At 42.4% G+C, this 26,182-nt stretch overlaps 1 protein-coding gene across 5 annotated transcripts in view; it reads left to right on the top strand.

The window, feature by feature from the left end:
• Positions 1–25,531, top strand: part of PAG1 (phosphoprotein membrane anchor with glycosphingolipid microdomains 1) — a 108,294-nt gene extending 82,763 nt beyond the window's left edge. For all 5 annotated transcript variants that reach the window (XM_075494858.1, XM_075494857.1, XM_075494859.1 and 2 more), the window contains 6 exons: positions 9,702–9,913; positions 12,432–12,483; positions 13,024–13,120; positions 16,099–16,697; positions 21,283–21,342; positions 23,306–25,531. In XM_075494858.1, the coding sequence (XP_075350973.1) occupies positions 9,789–9,913; positions 12,432–12,483; positions 13,024–13,120; positions 16,099–16,697; positions 21,283–21,342; positions 23,306–23,656 (1,284 nt within the window). In that variant the 5' untranslated portion in view covers positions 9,702–9,788 and the 3' untranslated portion in view covers positions 23,657–25,531. The remainder of the gene's footprint in view (positions 1–9,701; positions 9,914–12,431; positions 12,484–13,023; positions 13,121–16,098; positions 16,698–21,282; positions 21,343–23,305) is intronic.
• Positions 25,532–26,182: the final 651 nt, after the last annotated feature.

Genomic DNA, 26,182 nt, shown 5'->3' with positions numbered 1-26,182 from the left:
TTTAGCAATCTAAAAGTTAAGTATCAGTGGAAGTCATTTAGTCTTCTTCTGTGATGAGAACAGAGGTGAGATGTCTCAAGTGGGATCCCATAGATAGCATATGGGTGAATAGAAACCTGTCTTTAGAGATGTAAACATACAGAAGTTGAATCCCACTCTAAGTAGGAGTCTTGGTTTTTTTAAAAACACTTCTTCTTCAGCAGCATTTCATTGGGGATAATCAGAGCATTGTGTTTTGCTGCCGCATATTTTGCAATCTTCTGTATTTTTATAAGTTCAGGGTCCTTTGGAAATTGGACCCTGGCCTCTGGAAAAGTACTATCTATCCGTTGTGTTTCATGGGTCTGATTCAAACACCAGTTTGAGAATGAGTATGATTGCCATGGATTTTAGAGGTCTTTTAGGTCAGATGACAGAGGCAATCTCTGTGTGCGCCCACTTCCCCGGCTTGGGAGAAATGTCTCTGTTTCCGCTATTCTTACCTGAGTTTGCAAAAAGGTTGCTTGAAATGTTGCACTGCAAAGACTGAAAGGGGACTTGGCATGGTAGAATTACCTAAACAGCAAAGTGCAGTTATAAACAGGCTGCGTTTAATATGAAATAGCATCTAGTTCCAGAAACAGCAAAGCTATCAGGAGTAGTTGTGTCAGAGCTGCAAAACACTTCACAAAGACAGCTTTCATTTCTATATGCTCTGAAGTATGCAGTAATCGTGCTCTAATTACCTCACTGCAGCCAGAAAGCAATATGGGATATTGTGGGGGTGTGGGAAAGAGAATAATACACTACAATTAAGCTGTAATCTTTGGCATGGTCACTCATCAGATAAAGCTTTTCTGCTGTTGCATTCGAGACAGTCATTATTTGGCTGCTAAAGCCTGGGGAAAATATGTGGTGGTATTCTTGAGAGCTGTTTCACAGAGGCTTCATTATCGGTTTCTTCCTCAGCAGCTGGCCAAGCCCAGCCGATGCTCTGCATTTGCAAGCTGTGTCCGCAGCGCTCTGCTTTTCCCTGCTTGTGCTGAGGGGTTTTGTACTGCTGGTAATGAAATGAGGGTAACGTTATTACCCACCGTGGAATGAATTTGTGAGCTTTAAGTTATTGGTTTAAAAACCTGTTTGCTCAGGACCTGATTTATAATGGAAGATACCTTTGGCGGAGATTTGTGAGCGTGTGGTTTATACACAGAAAGACCTTGTGAATGTGGGAGATAAACGTGCTAGCTACGTGACAGGTTAGGTGCATAACTATGCACATGTATTAACCCCGGGATGCAGACTGTGTTTCACTTGGACATAATCATGTTCACATGCAATTATGCCTACCTTCCTTTGAAAATCTAGTTTTATAGTCTGCTAGAAAACCTGGGTAGTCACATCTCTTATTTTCTAAAATTCTCCACCATTTTAATAGAAACTGCTCCACTGCCTTGAAGCAGGCTCTTGAATTCACCCGCTTAATTGTTCATGCAACTTTCCTGATTCTTCCCACTTTCCCAAATGTCTTTCTGAGGAGGAGAGGCAGCCTGCAATGCAGGCTCGTGTGGAATTGCTAAAATTCTAGTAGGAATACAGAGGAAAGCACAGAAGGAGAAGTCAGGTCAAGTTTGAATATGTTGACTTTGAGGTGACGTGGTCTGACAAGGCATGAATGAGTTGATTGGAGTATGAATGCAGATTGCGGTGTAGATCAGCATTTACTGCTGCAAAACCCTTTTAAAATTTTTCTGCAACGCCACAGATAGAAGTTTCAGAGAGACTTGGCTTCTCTTTAGGAGATGTTAAGACTTAGAAGGGGTTAAAAGTGACCAGTGGTTTGGGACTGTTCAGTTTTGTCTTAGATCTGTTTTCGCATTATAGAGCACACACATCCTTTGATAAGCCAGCTATGATTTCTGTAAAAGTAGATACAGTGGGGAATTAGATCAGAACCTCATTATTCTGCTGCTTCACAAAGCAGAAACCTGAACTATTCTGAAGGCTTACGGCACACACGGTCTCTGCAAGACTTGTCTGACAGCCTGCAACAGCAGCGCAGTCCACGGCAGTAATTCCTCCCAGCATCAGGCTTTCAGGACCAGGCCTTAATTATGTGCACATCTGGCCTCCTGCGGCAGTTCTTCACTGCTTGGAATAAGACATGTCTGTCTTTAACTGTTCTCGTTAAATGGGTGCTGCCAAACCAAGCAGCTCAAAACACGACTGCACCAGAAGAGCTTTAATCTGTTGCAGGAAAGGTTTTGTCCTGATTTAGTGACAGGAACCCCCAAAGTGAACTGCAGTAGGTACTGTATGAGAAAGGTGATCTTGGTCTTAAGTACGTAGTTCAGTACTGGACCTACATATAAACAGCTAGAAGCTGAAACAAGGCAACGCAGATGCAGAAGCAGTAACACAAATTGGTCTTAACAACTTTTTTACAGTGCATTTGGAGAAAATTCACAATCTTGATTCTGGTGACACTGTGGTGTTAGGAGAGGTTCTGGCAAGCAGGACCTCAGTCCAGACAGCCGTCCTGTCACTCGTTGTCTCCAGAAGCATTTAATTGCAATTGTTCTTATGCACGTAGCACCAATTTAAAGCAAGGATAATGTTTGTGTATTCAGGCTGTTCCGTAGTATCATCTATTTTAATGTAGCAATGCCCGAGAATTATCTGAATTTTCTCTTTTGATAAAATTTCAGCATCTTGGTACTTACTTTATTAGGTACTCATACATACTTATTGCTATTTTGATATCTTAATATAGTTTTTGTCACCTATAACAGAGGTGATTGCCTCACGCAGCAAACAGAACTGGGAACTGGGAGAGAGACAGGAGCTGGTGAGAGGAGCTGGCGTGGGTAGAAAACTGGGCATGTCCTGTGGTGGAGGAGTATGGAGAGAAGAGAAGGAGCTCTTCTTCTTCGCGGTCGAGGAAGCGACAGGGTGATCGAGGTCAAAAGCACTCACTGTTACCAGATTCTCAGTCTGAGATACGAAGGATTTGGTTTTACCAAGTTAGAACAGCCTGAAGCATAATTTTGGCTGCAGTCAAAAGGTTCTTTCCCAAACTAATCCCAAGCACTGCTCAGGAATTAGCTTTGGTCAGGGACCACTCCTGGAAGACAATTTGGATACAACCACCATTCCTTGGAGAATAAGAAAGTTTAACAATATGGGCTCGGTCTGTACCACGCCAGCTGGCTGCAGTACAAGACAATTATCCCCGACATGTTTAATTTACTGCTATGGATGTAACCTTAATGTTCAGAGCACAACTCCCATCAGCTTCTGCAGACAGGCTCCAAACCAGGACTTGCAGTAGAAGATACCTATGAAAAGTTTGGCCCAGGTATTTTGCCCACACCGGGATAAACACAGCCCTGATGGTGTCACAAAATTTGGGTGTAACGTGGTATCAGGTTATGCTGTCAGGAGTCCACCAGCTGTGGCAAGCTACGGAAAGCAGACACTCACTAGCTGCCTCCAGCTGCTCTGCTGTTAAAGCATGGTGAGGCCACATGGTGGAAAAGGTCAGAAAACAGTTTAAATGTAAAATCAAGAAGTTTAGAGAAGGGATGTTAGGGTGAAGGAAGGGTGCTTTAAGTTCATTTTAACCCAGTTCACCATAGTGCTACACTTAAGTTTGCGCCAGGAGCACGAATGGCATTTCCCTGCCAGCGGCGTGGTATTTCCATGCATGCAGAGAACAGTCCTGACATGGAAACGGTTCTGGATTGAGTAAAGTGCATCTGGCACATCCTCCCTCTTCTCTAAATCAAGTGCGTAGTTTGGTGTGAACTCTTGTTGGTGCAGGAGTTGTGGTAATGGATTGCCTTCCTTCGGGTGTGTTCTGTAGGGTGGCCTGAGGATGCTACATACAAGGGACGTGCTCAGTCTTTGGGCACTTGGAGATACACTGCACCCGCTGATGCCTGAGCTGGGTCTGAAGTTGCAGAGGGAGCTTTCTGGAGAGGGAGAAAGGTAACAGGACCTCATTAGGTCTCCTGTAGGACGCTAGCTTCATAGAGAAAGTCTGTTTTCAGGATTTGGAGGAACAGAAGATAGAAAGATCTACATCCAGGGGTGTTACTTGCACCTGCAGGACTGTTTCTGCTGCTGCCTGTTTGTTGTAACACAGGCTTCTGTTCTGGTTTTGTGTTTGAATGACGGTGTTTGCAGCTGGATGTAGACAAGAGGACATTAGTTTCCTACTGCTCAGCCCCTGTCTCAGTTTGTGGTTCCACCTACCTTGTACTTCACCATTTTCTGGTTTAACACAGCTCTCTGGGGGCTTGCTACCAGAGCAATAAAAATCTCATTTAAAAATTACAACCTTCTTCCCCGCTCTCCCCTCTCCCTCCCAGGTCTGCACTGTTGGGGTGGAGGGGATCTTCCAAACGATGATCTGACTGATCTGTTTTGCAGTTTAGCAGCAGATAACTGAAGCCACTGGGGGCAGGAGGGGTGGGAATGAGAAGAGAGCAGTAGGAGACCGAGCAGTTCGAAGATGAGCACAGAGGCGAGCACGTGAAGCTCCTGGGCAGTGCCCCTGTTAGCTGAATCCGGCCTGACAGCCCAGGACAGGGAGTCGCGATCCCGCAGCCCTCCCTGAATCTCTCCTGTCCTGTCGTGTTTGGCTTCTCGCATTCAAAGTCACTCAGTTGTCAGAACAATTTCTTCTCTTGCCTACGCTCCATCTATAATTCATTGAGAAACCCAGAGAGGTGACGCCGTCAGCTTTTCCCACTCTTTCCCCTCTGGAAAGCGTGGGCCGAGCGTGGTTTGCAGCAGGACATGAATGAAACGGCTGTAAAACCCAGAAGCCAAGGGGAAGGCGGTGGGAGAGGGACACGCTGCCATCTCCTGCCAGGCCTCCCGGGCCACCGGGGCATGGCGTCCGCCTCTCGCAAAGCACATCCCCTCGGCGTTTCACCGTAAGCTTGGGCGGATCTTTGCTCAGAAAACCCAGGTCGGATCCTGGACGCGAAGCATGCAGGATCTGTCCGTTCCCGGGCTTCCAAGGAGTTCAGGTCTCAGTCCAAGCTTTTCCTCACTAGTTGAAATTGTCACTCCGTGTGCTCCCTAAAATTGCAGCCTGTAGCTTGCACACAGAACTGCTTCACCCCAGATACAGTTTTTTATTCTTCACTTTGGCAACAAGTTTGCACTTGCACATCCTACACTGCCATCATCACTGAGTCAGGCTGAACTGCCTCAGCTCTGCTTTATCCCTGCAACAGCTGTAAGGAAAAATAACACATTACTCACCGTGAAAGTGCGGGTCATGCAATGAAATATCTGTCTTTTTGAAACTGCAAATGTAATTGTGCATTTAAGTGCAATTTTGAGGAAATGGCTACGGGTGTTATTTGCCATATAGGTTCCACTAATGGCAAATATTGATGTCTAAAAAGCAAGAGAAAGTTGCCACAAGAAGGAGAAATTTTATTCGATATAGTGTAAGGATTAGTTTTCTGAACTGATAATGGCTTTGAAATGTGAACGCAAACCATGGTTTGCATTTTGCCTTAGATGAAAAAAACCTGTTTTCTTATCCAGGTATTCCAGGTCTGTCTCTATTACTCATTTTTGGAGTTCGGTATCACCAGCAACTTGTGTGGAGATTTCTGTGGAAAGGGTACAACGAAAGAAATCCTCACCTTAAAAAGATCATCACATGCGAAAAAAAAACCCCAACAGTTCAATGGACTTATTCTGTCTCAGCGATGTCTCTCCGCAAGGTTAAACTATTCAAGTCTGGCAGTCTTTCAAGGGTGGAGGTAGGACTTTTTCCAAGCCCAGCAGATGAAAGGCCCGGTGTCAGCTCCGTCTTTAGCAGCAGGATTTGCGTTCAGCTCTGAAGCACCCTCGCAAGAGCCACAATTGCTGTCCCCGAACGGAGAGATTCACCAGAGGGCAGCACAATATCACTTTTTAGAGTAAAAGCAGGCGTTAACCATTTCAGCTGTCTAAGAGCTTTTTGAAATTAGCTGCTTGTTGTTCCATAGTTATGATTGCAAATAAGTTTCTCTTTAAAGCTAGCCTCTGAAGCAGCTCCAAAATCCATTCTGTTAGGCATACAGTAACGTTTTAGCGTCCAGGCGTTCACCAAGTGGAAGCAGAGGGAGTCCAGACAGTTGTATTTTCAATGTATCTCTCTGCCAGGTTTCTGTCCAGGGCTGGTCAGGACAGCTGATGGGTGTTTGTCCAGCTTCAAGTATTTCAGAAGTTCTCCTGTATTAAAGGCACCAGCCCAAGTAAATACTATTTCAGCCTCATCGTTTGGGAGGCATTAAACAGCAGGAGTGAGCCCCCTGATGTCACTTTGTGAGAAGGATTCACAGAGGCTGAATGTAAGCATGCTTTTTTTGTGTTATAATTGTATTTACTTCTGGTTGTCCTGTATGCTGAGCAGCTTCTAGGTCCTCTAGCACTTGTGCCAAACTCTCGCCGTTCAAGGAGCTAAGAGGACTCACTGGTCAGATCTTGCCTGCTCAGCTTTCCTCAGGCAGGGCTTCATCTGTCGTCAGTCTGTTCTAATTTATTACTCTGTTCTGCTTGCACAGGTAACCGGTGTCTCCAGAAGTTGCCTCCCCTGGTTCAAGTGCCACTGTACTTTTCCGACCTTTTCTGACCTCTTTCTCTCGACTTGCAGTCAAAGCTTTGGTATCTGAATTCTTGCTCTTTTGCTGTAGATTAACTACATCTTCTGTCCTTGGTCGTTCTCTTTGCTGCATTTGGCTTCTGCCTGGTGGGATGTCTCATGCCTAGCTTCAGTCTCGCACTTCACTCCTGACGTGCACATGTAGGTCTCCCTTGACTCTCTCCCTCTGATCTCACTTCTTTTTAAGCTCAGTCTCAACTTCATCCGCTCCTGCTCATCCCAACGCTTCCTAACTCTGTACTGAAGTCTTCAAAGATGCAGCTTTTCCATGGGGCTGCTCCCCATGCATCCTTAGCTTTCCTTAGCTCAGATATTATCTTTATTTAAAGGCCAGAAGCCTTAAGAATATATGTGTAGAATAAAAGAATAACTTTTCCTACCATATTAGCTTTTGGTACATTACTTAGTCTTCTGAGAGGAGTATAATATTGTTCTTCAGAGTAGGTATAAGATCATGAACTTAGTAGTAGAAGTAATTTAAATTATATCTTTCAAGACAACTTTGTGTTTGCTTTAAAAAAAAATAAATGTGATTCTGTTTAAGGAAAAAAGAAAAAGATTTTGAAATCCTTATTCTTTTTCTTACATTTTCTTTGGCCAATATTTGAGGGAAAAAAAAAGAAGAAAGGTTTCTTTTCCATTTGCATTCTCTCTTTTTATTTCTTGGGAAAACTTAGTAAGAAAAGACAACAAAAATGCTGAAAAAATATTTGATTCAGTTTTCTTTTTTTTTCACATTTCATTTTCATTTCATCTTTTTTTTCCATGGAAGGAAGAAAATTAGTATTTTTTAAAGGCAAAAGTATGGGAAAAAAGAAGGCAAAAGATCTTTTAAGAATACTTTTTAAAAGCTTTAACAGGGCAGAAAATGTCTTTGAAAATTCATAAAAAATAAAAATTGAAAAGAAAAATGCTTTCTGTTCAAAACACTTCAAGGTTTGGAGCTAGTTAAGGCAGCCAGTGCAGTGTGCTTTGTAGTGTCTCCTAAATGAGGACAGTCCATCACCTCTACAGGAATCCATGCCAGTGCACAGTGTCCTTGCACTCAATCAGAGAGGTCTTTGCGGGCATTACACCAAGTTTTCTCCTGACTAAATCTGATTCTGCTTCTCTTAAGGTCTCCCCATTTCACAGTCAGTGATGTGGCTGTGACTCAGTGTAGAAATAACCCAAGGTTTGCTTTAAAATAGGGATGAGGCAGGGCCGTATCAGATTCACATCTGCAATATACATCATTTGTAGAGTGGTCTGCCATTGCTTTTAAATGTTTAATTTTTCAAGCTCTACCAAGATAGCCACAGATATCACATCGCTCGGCAGTGGTTGTCCCCAAAAAGCAGTGGCTCTTTGGTGTCAGTGCTCAAGGCTAGCAGTAAGACATCTCTGTGCTTTGGCAAGGCGTGCGATACCTACTTTTCCCATCCTGTGTATTTATGGGTTTGGAGAAGTTACAGATTATCTGGCTTTCTTATAACTTGGCCAAACTAGAAATATTTAACTGCACTTTGAAGTTTGTCTTTCCAGGATCGGCAACTTTTTCCATCTTCTGTTTGTTTCTTCCCATTTCAAGTTATTGCAATGCCTTTAATATCGAAAAGAAAAAAAAGCTTTTATCCACCATGGATAAATTAGTAAGAATTGGTTTGTCTTGGAAGGTGTCCAGAAGTCTGACCCTGCATGGTAGAAACCAATGAGCCCATTTTATGTAGGAACAGAAATGTTACTTGTAAGAGCTACCCCGTCACATAGCTTAGTTGTTAAGTGTCTTCTGCTGACCCACCAGATTTCCTTTGATGTGAATGGCCTTTTTCTGGAAATTAATCTTTCTTCTCGTAAGATTTTAATAACAAAATGGTGACACGGTGTTTTTTGATACAGACATGATATTAGTTGAATTGAATGTGCTATTACAAAGTGTGCTTCTGCTGCAAAGAAAAAAAATATGTATGTACATACATATCTCATATATAAAAATATATATATGAAAATATATGCATGAAATTAAAGTAAGTCTTAGTGGCTTTAGACATTATTGAATCTTACGTTTGTGCTACTTTCTCATTCCCAAAAGATAACTGCTCATTTCTTAGCGATTGTATTCTATTTCAGTGATTATAAATCTTTAAGTCTGGCTGAAAGCCTGTAAATAGACTTTGCATAACCTATTCCTAAATTACGGAGAAACTGATATCTTCAGCAGTGCAGAATGAAAGACTTTTTGTTTTAATTTTGCCATGTCAGCAATGTATTACATTAAAAAAATGTATAAAATTTTAGAATATATTGTATACCAAAACTTACATATCGTAAATACCGTTTACCCAGTATGTTTCTCCAGGGGCTGCTGTGCTGTAGCAAAAGTTGTGTTTATTCAGGTTCTTAAAAACCATCCTGTTGCCTTTTCTCATTAGTATTTTTCTTAGACTCAGATGGGGAGAAGCAAAAAACGAAAGTTCAGTGTTACTACTTGCCAGACATACTATTAAGAAAATAAGCATTTCACATAGAAATAAGATTAGATCTGATCGGCTGTGAGAAAGGTTTTTGTGGTATTCCTTTCAAAGAGTTACCTAGCTTATTTGTCACTGTACTTTAAGCACCGAATCACGTGCAGGCAGGAGATGTTGAGAGGGAAGGAGGTGAACGCCTGCTGCAGGTTTCTTTAAGGCTTGTTAACTTTGCAGAAGTTGTAGTTGGTTTTGAAAGCTCACTTTTCAATTAAGTTAAAAATTATCACTGAAAAATAGACTACTCTGTCCCTTAAAGTGGATTTATAAACTTTTTCCTCAAAGTACGAGTACAGAGATACTGTACTACCTTTTATTCGTGTTGAAACTGTAGATAGGTAACAGCTTGCGTTAATATTTGACAAGGTTTGTTCTATGTAACCGTCAGAAATGTAGCTGAAAAGCTCTTTGGCTGGCTGGCTTGTACTTGAAACTGTTTCTTTGTAAGATCTGGATTTGAAAATCTCTCCTGCCAGATTTGTGGCTGTCAGATTCATTATCTTCAAAATTTATATTAACCTCTAATGGTATTTTTCTTTCTGCAGAAACAGAAGGTGCATGCAGCACAGATGCCAGCCTTCTCCAAGGAATAACCTCTTCATCCCCAAGTGACGGCAGCTCCTGCTAGTACCATGGGGCCAGAGGGTGGTTTCTTAGGCAGTGGACAGGTCCACGTCATCCTGTGGGGAAGTTTGGCAGCCATGACAACACTCTTGTTCCTCACCTTCCTCATCTTCCTCTGCTCCAGCTGCAACAGGTAAAGCTCAGGAGCTTAGCAGGCAGTAATGTTTCTTGAGTCAAGTAGTGTGGGCATTGAAATAGCTTCACTAATAACTAGTTAGCAAGAAGTACTGAGGACTTAGGTAGAGAAATAAGAAAAGTACAGTACAAAATCTGCTTTCAGAGCAAACCTGAATTTGAACAGTTCTGTTTGTTCTAAAATCTAAATTTTTTTTTTTTTCTCTGAAGGAAAAATACTATTGATCTTGCTAGGTGCTTTTTGCTAAGCTGGAGCCTGGAGCGCAGGGGGACGCAGGCTGTCTCGACCCGTGGTGCACGGGAAGGGGAGCGGCGGCGGCGCTGAGCCCCGTCCCTCCCGTGTGTCGCTGCCGGGTCCCCCGGCCAGCAGAGCTAGGCTTGGTGCCTTCTTCTGGGTAGCGGATCACACCGCTCACCTGAAACTGAGAAAATCAGATGGGCCAAACAGGACCAAAAAAGTATAGGTAGAAAGGAAAGGAAAGCGATTTCTATGTATTTCAGCTTTGCTTTGGCCACTCCTGGAGACTAGGGGATTGATCCTGCCGTTCAAGCCAAAATGAGTAAGAATCAGATGATGATACAAATTAATGGCGTGTACTCATACCCTATCCTTATTTTCTTCTCTATTAGAGGGTTCGATTTCACCAGTACAGGCACTTCTACTGACTTTGTTTATTCACATTTCAAGGCCCATTCATGACATATAAGCTCAGCCCTGCTGATTGCAGAGAGGAGCTGGGCAGCCTGGGCTCAATCCATGGTGCCCTTCTAACACGTCAGACCGGTCAGACCCTTCATGACGAGGAGAGGGACTGCTTTGGTCCATGTTGCTACAGTTTGCCAGCATAGGTCAATCAGCCAAGTGTATGGGGAAAAACACCTATCCATAAGTCAGTACAGGAGCAAAATCTTTGTTTTGGACCCTTAGACCTATAGGAGCATGTTCTTCCAGCATTGAGAGCGTTGAGGAAGCTGTGCAGCTATAAAATACCCTATATTAACATAATGTATGTCTATTGGAAGGCCCTGTTTTCCAGCAGGATTTCTCTAATGCCCACACTGCAAAAAACAGTCATGGGCAAGACCAGACCCCAGAAGTTGGTTGAAACCCTAAAAAGCATAAGTTGGAACATGTCATTTTATATGATTCAGGTGAAACACTTTTGTTGCACTGTAAGCTGTTAGCTGACATTTCAGTATCTTCCTATTCATCACAGTTTCCCGTGATACCTGTGTAAAAATAGTAGAAATATGTTTGGGTTTTTTTTCATTTAAAAGCATAAAACCTATTTTAAAAACCCTTAAGGCCACAACAAACATTGCAGTTAGGTACCATGTTTTGTCTTGTAACACTCCCGTCCTTGAAACATCTCTAGAAAGATGTTTTTAAGACAGAATCACACCACTATGTCTTTACAGTTACAGACATATATTGTCAGAAACTATCTGGTGATGCTCTTTAATAAACTCTTGCGTTGCTAGTCTGGACGCAGTATCTTTTATTTCAGGTCATTCTGTAGGGCAGGTTGTTTATGCATAAATGCAATTATGCAAAATTTCTTCCTAGCTTACTGTTAAAAAATGGTTGAGGACATGGAAAACTGAACAAAATCTGCTCTTTTCTAAAATGTCAGAGTCAGAAAAACTTCCAGAGAGGAAATTAAGTATTTGTAAACTTTAACTATGCTCTGCATTGGTGCAGACTCACTTGCTCCATTTTCTTATTTCCCAATTAGGTACAATTTTAACAGTTGCTAATGTGGGAAGTACAGTGCGTTGCAGACTTCAGAAGAAGCACAGATTTCATATCATCAATATTTTCTCTCCTTTTTGCTTTCCTTTTCATCTAGGGGAGGGACTATTATTATTTTAAGCTCATTGTTTATTACAGTATTTCAGAATAAGAGCTGTATTTCCAAAATGGTAGAAACTGGAAATGTGATCCATACTTCAAGTCCTATGAAGTACCCAGTGAAGCAGGATTCATTTTAAAATTAAGTTCAAGGCATCTGCTGCTATGAAATTTGTAGGCCTTCTTGAACTGCTCATGCTTATTATTAATTATAACTAGCATCCTGAGTGGGAGAAGGCTGGATTTTGTTGGCCTTTTCTACTTCTTCATAGGATAAATACTTTTTACTGACACAGTTTAAGGAACTCCCCAGATAGTCTGTCACCAAAACATGTATCTCATGTATCTCCGAACATTTCACATGTGATTGAATTGAGGATAATATTTTGATTATCATCAGTTACTCCTTACTGCGATCTTACACTGAACAAGAAGAAGGGTTGTGTGTGTTTGTTGTACCTCTTCAGATATGTTCACTGCCCTACCTCGATGGTGACCTTACACAGAAGTCATACCAGTCCCTGTAATAATTTTCAGTTATTCCATTTTCAATATTATTGTGAATCACGGTTCTGCTCCTTGCAGGTGTGTAAGGTCTGTTAATGACTGGCATTTGTATATTAGCATAATCTGTAGTAACAGTTCATACATCTTTTTCATTAAGGGAAAAGAAGGCCAAACATCAGAATGGAGATCATGAAAATCTGATGAACGTGGTAAGTATTTATTTCTGGCAGCTTGTGTCTGTCTTGTGGCTGGCTTGCACCAAGCTCCTTGCAAAATACTGCAGGTTGGAAAATAGTTCAGGAATTTGGAGATGGTTGAGCAAGGGAAACTTTACAAGTTGCAGAACAGGAAGAGGAGGGGAATTTGTGTAGACCCCTGCACTTCCTCAATGCTCTTTCTGCCACCGTTGTCACTCCAGATCTCCTGCCTTTCGTTCACTCCGTTTGCAGTGCAAGCGCAGTGTACCCCTTTGTCAGCTGCTGTCTTCTCACGGGTTGAAGCCATGGTAATGTCTATTACCATAAAAGTTGGAAGGCAGATCACTCTGGACATACTTGCATTTATTTGTTTTAACATCTGTAAAAACAAGCACCTAAATCTTTGACTGTCATCAGCATGATTTGCCTCTCCTGCCAATAATACCCGTGAGTCAGAGCTCCCAAGATCAGAATGAAATTTTTCGCATATCTATTTATGCAAACATTTATTCTGATCCAACGGTGATTAGATCTCACTAATTTGTGTTGCAGCCTTCCGACAAGGAGGTGTTCAGCCACTCGATCACAAGTTCGGCTACAGAGCCCCCTCCGAGCAGCGACCAGAACGGGGCACTCAGCAATGGCGACGGTGAGTAGTGCAGCCCCTGCGGGCAGGATGAACGACCAGCACCGTCCCCTTGCTCACAGCTCCCATGGTAGCTGCACCTTGGTGATCCCTCACGTCCTACGTTTCTAGCCGTCAGCTTTCCAAGCACGCAGTCATGCCATTTATCTGAATACCCTGTGTTTCCCTCTGCTCACCTCTGGAGGTGATCAGAGATTAGATTAGCTGCTGTATCCCAGGGCAGTGGCCAGGCATGCAGCTCTCTGGAGGGCAGTCAGTCCTCTTTGCACAAGACATAATTCACAAAAACTTATGATCAAGTTAAAAAATGCAGTGAGCACATTTGCCTTGCTGGGAAGTCAGTAGCCCATCCCATGGAGATGTTGGCATTTTAGGCTGCATCTCTACTTCCCTGCCAGGTGTGTTCTGGCACAACCCTACACCCCAGCTCCCAGTCCTCCACGCCAGCCAGCACTGGGAAGGTGCTAAGGTCCTCCTCTGGGCCACCAAGTTACACCTGCAGATTGACCAGTCCATCAGGCAAAGACTGCAGCGTTCCCTAATCTCAGCCAGCTATGGAGTCGGGATGTGACCAGAAGATGCAGTTGTACCTTGGGGCTTCACTCCTGGAGGCTGTGCAAATATTTCAGGTCCTCCTCCAGGGACTACAGCTTTGGATCATAGTCCTGTGCTGTGCGAGCCTATCCCTTGTATTTTTGTATTTTAGAAAACAGGCAACATAAATAGGCTTCCTTTTTTTTCTTAGTCTTTGCTCTGCTGAATGCTCAGCATGATTCACAGTGAAGTATCACTGGAAAATATTTTACTCAGCTGCACCTAAAAATAAACTCAGTCTCAGCTCAGAGCTGCCAGGAGCCAACTGTTGTCTCCACACTAGGCACTGACACCATGGGCTGCGCTCCTCATCTCCTACCTCCTCATCTCACTGTGCAGCCGGAGGCTAAGCTATTCAATCTTTACCCCTCAGAGACAAGTATCCAAGGAATTGCTAAGCTTTGCTTTTGCAGCTAATCGCTGCTCCCGTCCGCTGGCTTGTTGCGTATGTAGGTGTGTGGCTCACCAAGGGACTGGGTGTGCGAAGCCCTGCAGAAGGGAAGCATTTCTTTTTGCCACAAGTCACCGCACATGCAGCTGTCAAAGCTGCTACTAAAAGGCGTGCTGTCAACCAGCAGACAGTTTTCAGACTGTCTGATATTACTCAGCTTACACTCTGCATAACAACCCTTCTGAATAACAGGAACTAATGTGCTTTAATTTCTTATTTATACTTTATGCGTTCTTTTTGTTAATAGTTCTTTCTTTTGCTGTTTCTGCTAGCCTTTTGAGCGGGGGCAGAGCTATGGAAGCAGCACCATCAAATGTTGGGTTTTTTTCCTTTACCCAGCCTGCCAGCGTTGTGTTTATCTATGCCAGCCCCTTATCTACACCAACCCCTTCTGTGTCAATACCCATAACCACAGGAGCACGGAAATGTGAGCTCTCATTAATCCTGATTATCCGCCCCAGGCTGAAAAGGGTGGGTGCTCTCTGGGGCCCGTGGCAGTGCTCTGCATAGCACAGAAATCCCTGAGAGCAAGCATCAAAAGGGAAGGGAAAAACATGTTCCAGCTTCTCCAGGCCAGTTCCTGATGTTCCTCAGGAAGCCTGCAGGCATCCCGGGTAGTGACTAGGACACCTTGAGTCCTAGTCAGGACGCAGTAGGACACTTCTTCCTATTCCACCTGTTCCTCCCCAGTGGTATGCAGGAGCCAAGTGAATGGAGAAGGATGTTTTCCTTTTCTTCTCCTCCCATCTCCCATTCAGACAGCGATTACCATCTCACACCTCCAGTTCCATCCTGAGTTTTGCTGTCAGGGTTCGGCTGCCTGCGGGTGCTGACTGCGTTAAGTCTGCGTGCCCTGAGCACAAGAGAAAGCAACGTCCATGACAACCACAATCAAGGGTACTGATTGCTTCGGCAACACTTTATGTCATCTTGTCAAACACACTGAAGGAAATGGAAGAATGGCTTGATTTTGCTGAGGGAGTACCATAGGAACTGTACTAAGAAAAGTAAAGCTATTCAGAAGTGATTTTTCAAAGAAATGGTGTCACGTAAAGTTACATACCATATACTACCTGAAACAAGCTTGTATGTGCCCACGTATACACCCCTGAATGCAGGCAAATGTCATACGTGTGCACTGTAAGATGAGAAGTCCCATAGACTTCAGTCCCTAATACCCGCTAGTGACAGTGACATGTGACCTGCTTCTGGGACTTAAAATAACATGTTCTGCCTAACACTACTTTCTGAAGTCTAGTCTTCTCTTTTGTGCATATGGCTGGCTCGTTAGTAGGTTGTCAACCTACATTATGTGCTGCGAGACTAAGAGAAGTATGGCATAGCCTTCCAGTGAGGAGCTTCTGGTGTAGCGTGCAGTGAGGCAGACTGCGGCAGGGCTGAGCGAGGTGTGATTCAGATGAGAATTTGGCCAGCATGTTAAACAAGGTGAGGGCTGGGTAGGGAGGAAGCAAGAACGCTTTTCTTTTTGATTCCAAAGGATAGGGAAATGGAAAGAGGAAAATATAAGAAGGCTTTTTTTAAAGGCACTTGGTTCAAGGCCTCCCACCAGCGTTTCCCATCTGAGACTACTGAGCAGTCTGTAAGCATTCAGTATAACTGAGAACAGCTGAACATCCATGCACACCTGCACCTACCCACCTATCCCCTGTTCTTACTGTGAATGCTGTCGCTATATAACGTGCACAGAGTATTTAAGATGTTGTGAGAAAGATATTTTAACAGTAGAGTGCAGAGATCTCTGTAACTGAAACCTTTTGATAAGCAAAAAGCATGATGACCACTAGACATTTCTGGGCATTAGTATTGTTTAACCTTTCCAATGAGACACAAAACCAAAGTGATGTAGAGAGTACCAAATCACACTCACCTTATAGTTACACATTTGTTTTAAATACTTCTTTATAATTTTCTCTAGTACTCTCAGAGGACAGTACAACTGCCTGTATCCAGCCTTATGAAGAAGTACAGACGTCTGTCTCTGATCTGCTAGATCAACAGGATAGTCTTGGAAAGTCTATAAAATGTCACCAGAGCCGGGAACTACCCAGTATTCCCCCTAACACCACCATGGAAACCATCATCTCAGCTAGAAATGCAGAAAATGATCAAGGTCTTGGAATGGAAGGGCCTTATGAAGTCTTGAAAGACAGCTCCTCTCAGGAGAACATAGTTGAAGACTGCTTGTATGAGACTGTGAAGGAAATTAAAGATGTCGGAGCAGCAGCCAGCATGGAAGGGAGCTGTAACAGCAAATCAAAGGCTTCGCTGACGGTTTCTGAAGGTCAGAATCAGATTCCTGAGTGCAGAATTGAATCAGCAGAATATGCATCTGTTGACCGAAATAAAAAAAGTCGCCAAAGTGCTAATTCAGAAAGCCCTCTTGACAACACACCAGATGTAGAGGATGAACTTCCCCCTCCAGTACCCATGAAACTTCTTGATGAAAATGAGAATGTGCAAGAAAAAGAAGTGGAAGAAGAAGAAGTGACAGAAGGAGCAAGTAAACCAGAGAAGGTAAATACTGCAAATACTTGTCCTTGTCAAACAGCCAAATAATGATAGAGAACATATGGGTGGGAGAGGATTTTTTTTTTTTTAATAACAAAAAAATGCCAAGGAAAAAAAACACTCAAGGGGATACAAGACTGTAAAATATGGAAATATGAAAATGTACAGTATAGTCTTTGCATTATAGGCATGTACTCATTCTATTGCAGCCTATATTTTGGATTGTTGCAGTATGCACTTCATAAGGCTTTTCCCAAACATTATCCAGAAATTGCACAGGAGGCCTCTGCTGCTTTGTTTAATGGTATTATACTTGTGGGAGCTATTACAATAGGTATCCAGTATCTCTGTCAGCATCTATATCTTCTTCAGAATCCCTCCCCTTGTTTTTTTTTCCTAATGAAATCTCAATTTACAGAAAGGAGAGGGGGGCATTCTTGGTGTATGCCCTAACTTTAGACGTGCCTCCTTTGGTGGGCCACCTTGACTTAGCCGTGCAAGTGTTAGGCATCTGCTCAAAGCCACTCGTCTAGTCTCTCTCTGTAGGAGAGAGGGACGGAAAGAGAGAGAGATTGCAACTGTAGGCTTTTATATTTGTCAAATTCTGTGTGTCAGATGTAAACAGAGTAATGAATCTCTACCTGCTGAAATCATGGCCAAAAGTTATGTTTTCTCAGCAGCTTATTCTTTCTGCCAGCCTAGGGACAAGTTAGTGGTGAACACCTTGAAAAACAGAATGATGACATTTTCAACAAGTTATTTTCGCATTTTTAGTTTTTCACCAGAATTAATTTTAAGGATGCTTTCAGATCATTGCACAGAGTTTTCATAAACTGTTGAGTTTGCATTTTTCAGAACTAGTTTAGATAACTTATTATTGTGAATGAAAGAACTGTGATTTTAGCAGATTAATATAATTGTGGTGACTGAGTAATCAAATAATATTAGGTATTGATGACAATTTCCAAAAAATCCTTAAGATGTGATGTGACATTTTAATGTAAATATTCACCTGAAAAATCATAGCAGAACTGAGGTATTGTTACTTGTTTCCGGTTGTTTTCTTATTTGAAGTATTTCAGTAATTTAGGCAGAGGGCAGAAAAATACCTTGTTAAATAACTGACTAACTGTGTAACCTATAAAGCACAACAGAGTCAAAATGAATAAACCGAAGACTACTCATAATACAAAAACTGTTTATCTAGACTCTTCAGTGCACATTCTTACAAATAACGAGCTCGTTAAGTAAAAAATTAAGATGTGATTGTCAACAATGATCCACCAACACTCCCCCCTCCCAAATTCAGGGCATACGTAATTTCTAATTAAACTTTTAGAGAAACAGCTTTCGGTAACAGTGACATGTTTCCTACCAGGTGTGAAAAGACTTGCAGAAAATCATTGTATTTCCCAGGCACCGATACAAAGGAAAAGCATTCGCTGCTCTGTAGCTCCCCAGCACACCGTGTATACAGTGTCAGTAACTGCAAGGAGTGGGAATTGATTAAAATGGTTCGGGTTTTGAAGGATTAATCAAGAGATGGCACATGCAGTCCCCTAAGTGCCAGAAAAAAGGTGTTTGTCTAATTAAAATTTATTCAGAGCTAAAGCCATCCTGAGTTAAAGCTTCAGCAGCATCAGATCATTCCCACGTTTGCTGCTAGGTACATGCATTATGCATCGAAGCGTGCGCCTGTCCTGTCCTTGAGAGCTACAGCTGCAGCAGAGTTGGAAATGGTAATTGATGGAATATATAAATGTCATTATTGTTGGCATTGTGTGGGGAGGTGGTTGCGGGATTGTTTTTCTGTTGTGATGATGATAATTTTTCCCTCTATTTTGCTGCTTCAAACAATGCAGAGCAATGCCTGTTTTTTCCGATGTGGCAACCAAAACCAAGATGTTTATGGAAATGTATGTTCTATCAATAACTCTTTTAGTTAAACAGACTCCATAAGTGTCTCTTTTTGCTTCCTCTCTTGTGAGGCTACTTAGCTGCCTTGCTTAACATGACATCCGTATCCCAAACTTTTCAACCTTCTGCCCTGACCCCGATGAAGAGAGAGGTTGGGTGTAAGTCGTGCAAGTCTCTCTCACTGCAGTTAGGTTTTGCTTTAGTAGGGCACAAAGAAGGGACAGGCAGAGAGGCTGCTTGTGTAACTGTGACTTGTACCTGCCAACAGACAGAGAACAGACCGTGTCCAGGCTGTTTCAGTCTCACCCTGTAGAAGAGGGCAGCCAGGATGATCCCCAGCCCATGCCAGGTCCTGAAGCACACTCATTTCGGAGAGAGCTAGGTGGACCAAGCCAGAGACCACTCCAGTATATAACAGCATGAAAAGGATAAAGGATCCTTTCGAGAGCCAGACGTGCAATAAATGGGTGAAAATTAATTATCTAAATAGGTTATTGGCCGTGACCCAGCCAAATCCTTTGGAAGGTTTTGGTGAAGAAAGACACCTTTAATAGCAGGAGGCCTCTTACAGGCCTCTATCACCTGGAAAAACTTGGGCATAGTTCTTCTAATAAAACTGGAGAGGCAGAATAGTTTTTCTTTAGTTCTTCCTTTTAGTTTTTCTTTAGTTCTTCCTTTTTAAGTAAACAAAAGGAAGTATGGATCTCCTTTTTCACCCAGGTCTTTCCAGAGTGAGCACTGGTAGAAATGTTCTCCGTGTGTACATTTGGCTGCTGCCATCTGATTTCAGACTTGCGCAGCCTGAGGATGGGCAAAGCATCTCTTACAAATGTACCAGAGGAGAATGGTCTTCTTGTTCTGGCGCCTGAGTCAGGAGCAGCAGCTGAGCCAAAGAGCAAAAAATCAAGTGCTGTCAAGGAACAAAAGGAAAGCGGAAGGCAAATAAGGACACATGCTGTTTGTGTTGCTACTGTTGAGGCTTCAAGCATAATTTATAATATTGCTAGGTACAAAATGTTTAGGAGCAAGTATTTTTTTCAGTTTCCAAGATGACAATATCCTTCAAAATTGATGTGTCACAGGTCTCACATTTAGAAGAAAGAACGCTAGGTCCCAGGGAACAAGAACAGGATTGCCAGCACCCTGGGGTATTTGCCAATACTTGAGTGGGAAACTGTAGAAGGGGTCCTGACACATGGTGCTTACAGAGACACTGATGAGAGAAAATAACATCACTGAAGAATTTTGCAAGCACATTTGTTTTAATGTGTGAGAATGAAATTAGTAATTTACTCCTCAACACAAAAAATATCCTGCAAATAAGAAAGACTAAACTGAGCTGCTGTAGTGAAGCAGATCCAATAAAGGGCCAAAATACATTTGAACTTCTCCTTTTTCTTTTTTTTTTTTTTGGTGAGTAAATAAACCACAGGTTAAAAAGCGCATTCTCCAGGCAGTGAGAAAGAAGCAAGGGAGTTGTTAGGTGTGAGGGAAGCCCCCCGGGGAGCAGCAGGCAGACCTCAGTGCGCTTTGGGTCAGGGTCTTCATCAGAAGTGCCCCAGGGGTTTGAAGCTTGGTATTTACCAGAAGTAAAAACACCAAGAAAAATGGAAGTAGGAAAGAATCTGTTGTCATGAGCCCCTGTGGAAAAAAAAGTCTTGTGTGTCTAGTATGTGTCTGGAACTGGTATTTGATTGCCTGTGCTAAAAATAGCTTTACTTCTCCACCTTGGTCTGCACTGGAGGAGGTCTGAAGTACTTCAGGTGGAGAATTTGCATGAAACTCCAAAATGTGGCCCATTACAAACAGTGCCGGAAGGCTCCCTCTGAATCACTGTGGAGCAGGAGTCCAGCAAAGCCTCTTGACCCAGGGGGGAGGAATCGCACAGCCACTGTGAGGTAGCCAGGGTCTTCATTGCCAAAAAGGTCCCAAGACATTTTTCATAAGAGCAAAATGCTTTTCCCCAATGTTTTGTGACCTAATTTCTACATGACGCTTTACATGCTTGAAGTTAGACTCGATACCAAACCAAGCCTTTCATCCTTTAGGAACTTTGCTATGTGAACTGGATCCAGGCAGGCGCTTTGAGGGTTGAGCTGCCCGTCTCGGGGTGGGTTGCAGCTGGTCTTTGGCGTGTTCGCGGTCTGTGCACCTCTGCGCAGCTGCTGCGTTTTATGGGAGAGGAGGACACGGCACCTCCCTTGAGCACTTCCAGGATCCGCTGAATGAAGGATAACAGTCGTCAGGAAGGTGCCAGTTGAGTATTGTCCTTCTGTCATCTAAAAGCGTATCTGAAAAACACGTGGAAGGCCAACTAGTGTGTCACAACAGCTGACTTTTAATTGTTCAAAAGCCTTTGCAGACTCTTTCTTGCTTCATTAGAAGTGTAAAGGCAGGGATACAGCGGAGCAGAGTTTGTTTTAACCATTACATTATTTTTACCCTTTTCAGGTCAGGACAAGAGCAGATATATTAAAAAGCTCTACTAACCTCAGGGCTGTTATCTCCAGAGATGTGCTCTGGATATTAGGGATATTAGCTATGTAAAATGGAACTAGTGAGCAAATGACCATAAAATACAATGTATTGATTGTAATGGGAGGGTTTTATTATAGGTTTCACACTGCTGACTGGTAATGAGACTTTTCTTTCTTTCTTTCTTCCTTTTTTACAGAGGCTTAGTTCGATGTCTTACAAGTCTCGAGAGGAAGATCCATCTCTTACAGAAGATGAGGTAGGTTTCTTGCACAAAATTCAATAACTAACTAGAGACCTATTTCCAGAGAGAAATTAGCATGAGCTCTGCATGATTAAGCAGGATCTAAGAAAGGTGAAATTTGTCTGAAAGGAAAATGAAAGCCAAAGTTTATCTGCTCAGAGTTTTTACTGCCGCATTTCTAAAACCAGAGGTATTCTAGCATATGGCTGTATCAGGCCAATAGGTTAAAAAATGGTGTCAGATAATAATGGGAGGCCACAATTAGCTGATCGTTAGGGCAGCTTCTTGATTTGGATGATGAGCTCTACTTAAGAATAATAATCAGCAGCCTTTTGAAACATGCTCCACCTTCCTCATGCAAAGTGTTTTGGGGCTCTGGGAAATAAACAGAAGCACAATAAAAGCACTGGGACATAAACTGTTCTTTAAATGTCTGTTAGTCAAATAAATTGAGGAGATTGAAACAAAGACAGAAAAGTTAAACAGAAGTAAGGTTGCTTGTGATCATCTCCAAAACACCCGTGCAATTTATAAATACATTCTCCAGACATAAAAGTAAACACAAACTTGGCAATGAGCTGAGTGAGCTAATGCTTTCTGCTGGAGAAGCGCTCCCAGACATTAATGAATAAATTGATCCTTGAACTGGGTTCATGTAATTTAATGCTGGAAAGGGTTGAAGCATGGATGAGCAGAAAAGCCATTTTTTGTTTGGTTGGCTGAAATCAGTAAAAAGTAAGAAGTATTGCCATCTGCAATTGGTTGTCTCTCTTTATAAAAAAAAATTTAAAAAATACAGAATTAACAGAAGTGATCTGGTTCATCTGCATCAGTCAGTGTTGCTTAATGGTAACGGACATTTTCATGCCAATCTAGTGTTTTAAATGGACTGATACAAATCCAGAGTGGCCTCGCATGCTTGGGAAAGACTTCAAATGTAACAGAAGAGCTATGTTGCAATTGCGATTTTAGGTACCAGGGAAGCAGTGCAGGGAATTTCAGCCGTCGGCCCTGTGCAAGGGGTAGTATCTGCTTGGACTGGGAGAGGGAGTCAGGAGCGGCTCCCTGCGCTTGGTGCCAGCCCCGGCGAGCCCTGAGCGGAGGGACATGTGTGGACCTGGGCTGCTCCTTCACCTCTTCATTAAGGGCCACCTTCGTGCACTTGTTCAGGCATACCACCTCCTCAGAGGGGATTTTTAGAGCTAGGAGTGAGGCTCCGGCTCCCTCTCTTGTGTTTATAGTAGCTGAGAGGTTTCAGTCTCTTGTCTTAAGTTCTGATACACAGTGACTGAGATGCAGCTCCTCTTTGTAGGCAGAGTTTAGTCAGCAGAACAGACCTTGTGTATCAAGATTGGCACTGACTATTTGCTATTTTCTGGTGTGGGTAATTTATCTCCTGATTTCTATGTTCTCTTCACGTGACTTGGTGCCTCCCTGGTCCTGCCTATAAACACAACAGATTACTTTCCTATTGGGGTGTCTCTAAAAGCAGAAAAGTAGCCGCTACCATTAAAAATAATAATAATTTTTAAAACCCCAAGGATCAGACAGCATCCTTCTCCTACATTACAGCAGCTAAACCTGATCACCCCCTTGACACCTGTCTCCCCATTGAGCCCGAGCTGGCTCCAGGACCATAGCAAAACTTGCAAGAGCTCCTGCTCACAAAGCCATTCCTTTTTGTCCCATGTCTAATTTGCCTGCAGGGGATTTATGTTCAAAGAATTTTTACATTTATAAAATTCTTTTATAAAGGATTTTATAAAGCATTCATTTTTGAAAGAAAATCAATTTATAAATGCATGCCAGAAAAGAAAGGATTTGTAAGAAATCCTTTTTTTTGTAAGAAAGGATATGTTTGTATTAGAAGATCCTGTCTTTTCTTAAGTAACTGACATCCTTGTGGTGGAAGGGGTACCAGCTGGCACACAAGCTTTATGCCATGCTTAAATACTCAGCAGGTGTCTCCTTTTCCTAGATCTCAGCCATGTACTCGTCGGTGAGTAAGCCGGGACAAGCCATCAAGGCACTGGATTCTCCTTACACCTGTATTCAAGAAATTGCTTCTCAGAGGTCCCCATCTATTTGCAGTGGCCTCTATGCAAGTGTGAAGGACTTTGAAAACACGCTAAATACTACCACTGTGCCTCAGTCAGCGGACAGACCAAACAGGGAGCTGGAGCCTGACTATGAAGCTATCCAGTCAGTGAGCCAAGAAGAAGACAGGACCTTGTCTGTGCCTAACACAAACCACACTGCTCTTTCAGGAGAGAATGACTATGAGAGCATAGGGGACTTGCAGCACCACAGGGATTTCACCAGACTTTAACTACTCTGGCAGGGAGATGTCAGCATTTATGTGATCCGCTGGTATTTTCGAAGGAACATGTGAAACGTGCAGAGGGAAGTGCTTCTTTTGAGGAACAAAACTAAGTAGAGAACAAAAGTTGTGAAGAAGCAGCATACATTTCAGCCGGGGTGTGATACCTGCTAGGTTATTCTGGGTGGTGGATGGAGGCTCACGGGAAAGGGTGCATCAGGTCGGAATGACGACCAGGACAACGTAAAGGCTTCTTTATTGTTACCACAATGACCAGAATTTGGGAAGGACTGTCGGGCTTGTCATCCCAATAGGATTACATACCAAAAAGACTGCCTTTACACAAAACTAGCTTTTTGTTTTAAAAGATTATTTTATGTCATTTGCTTCAAAGTGTTTTTCAAGCATCATTTTTCATTCAAGTACAAGCATCCACTTTGTTGAGCAAATCACGGATCATCATACCTCAACTCAGACCTACGTTGCAGGGCTGGGGAAGGCACGCTCACTTCTGTGTCTTTTGGGGAGCTCTGTCCATGTTCATTGCAACTAAAGTGCAAACAACAGTACTTCATTTCACAAGGGACCTACTCCAAATGTACTTGAATTAATTGTTGGCTTTTTCTTCTTTTTTAATGTCAAGGGCTGTAGAATGTGACTTGCAATATTTGAGATGTGTACTAGTATTTGTAGGTTTTTTGTTTGATTATTTGCGAAATACTGCTTTAAAATGGCAAGTGACACCCTCAGCGTTCTTGCTCCATTCCCTTCGTGTGCACACATACACCTACGAATACACACACCAGACAATTGTCGTGTTGCAAAAAGTTGTGCAAATGGATGCATTGGCACAATGTTTAGTCTAACCTTAATAGTGTTGAGTCATCTTTTGAAGAATTTTGCCCTTTTTTAAGACTTAAAATATTTTAATATGTTTGTCTAGTTTATGATATAGGAAAATTTATGTACTGTGTTGAGTGGATATTTTTTATTTTTACAACCTATTTTTCATCTTCAAAGTTTTTGTAGATTAACTTTCTGGTTTATGTAACAGGAGGAATCCCATTGTTTGATTGGGCTTTATTTGGTTTTCCTTTAATTTTTTTTTCCTATTTTAGAAGTATGTAAATGAACTTTGGGGTTCTTTTGGTCTTCTTGAGCAGGGATGTGGAACATGCCTTGCTGTTTTTAAGCTCAAAATAATGGAGTCTGAGTAAAAGAACACTGCCAAAGGGCAAAAAAGAGACAGAGAGAGAGTGGGATTTAGTTTGGGATAGCCACTGGTCCTCCGTGTTCCTCTGCTAAAAGGAGCAGGAGGGCAACCAAGAACTTGGGGCTCTGACAAGCAGTTTGAAAGCCACCATCTTTCAAAGATACCAAGTTATTCTGTTACTGATAAAAACAAAGTACAGCGCTTAGATGAAATAAGTAGGTACTGGGTTGATAACTTCTGTTTTCTTCAAGAATAGTACAATGAATAGTACAATAGTACAAGAATAGTCCAACAGTAGAGAACTGGCATTGTGTGATATGCATTTGTACACAGTTATGTGTACACATATGCATATATCCCCATGTATATAAGCATACACATCTAATTTGGACACAAGTATAAATTATGGTCCGCACTTGGTAGCATTCAAATAACATTCACACACGTAATATTTGGCATGTGCTTGAAGAGTAGTTTATTTTCAGTTCAAAATAAACTGTGTATAAACTAAGGTTGGCTTATTCCATAGTAGCCTAGAATGGGTTTAGTTTCAGTTCAGTTGGTACTGGGTTTTGATATATTGGATTGAGTCCTTCTCAGGACACTGGCCAGCAATCAACATTACTTGGTACTATAAAGCGCAAACACAGATCTGGTTACACACATTTATTAGAAATTACTTCATAACTGAGAGAAGTGTACTAATTTATGGGCTTCGTCTGTAAGTAGTACGGCTCTGAGGAGCAGTGCAAGTGTGCAGTCAAACTCTGCCCACAGGGTGATTCAGACTTTGTGGATCCTGACCTCACGTGACAGTGCAGCACACTTGATCTATGACTCTGTTCTTTCAAGGAAAAGCAGTTCAGATCAGTCTACATCCATGGTGTTCTTGACCATGCTGCCATGTTTCCATAGCTGCAGCAAACCCTTTGCTTCCACTTCATTGCAGTGCTTTTTAAAACTGACTTCAGTCTTCCTTTCTGGAGTTTTTCCCTCAAAAAAAGTTTCTGTTCCCTTGAATGTGAATTCATGAAGTTCACCTTTGACTGTTCTCTCCTTCTGCTTCACACTGTTTAAGGCCAAAGATAAAATGCACCACGTTTCAGAAGATCTTTTGTGCTAAGTCTGGAGAATTTCTGAAGTCTTTAACTATGTGTTTGCTGTCTGTTCCTTGCTCAGGGGTACAGGTTTATATATGTAGTCCTCAGTCTGGCTCCTGCAACTTAGTGGCAGGCATACGCCTGAAATTCCCAAATACATCTCAAGATGGGATCTACAATCCCATCTACAATCCTTAAGGATTGTCTTAATCATTACATGGA

The sequence above is a fragment of the Mycteria americana genome, chromosome 2 (genome assembly GCF_035582795.1).
Source record: "Mycteria americana isolate JAX WOST 10 ecotype Jacksonville Zoo and Gardens chromosome 2, USCA_MyAme_1.0, whole genome shotgun sequence".
NCBI lineage: Eukaryota > Metazoa > Chordata > Aves > Ciconiiformes > Ciconiidae > Mycteria > Mycteria americana.
Note: the sequence above shows the minus strand (reverse complement) of the source record. Positions and strands in the feature narration are given on the sequence as shown.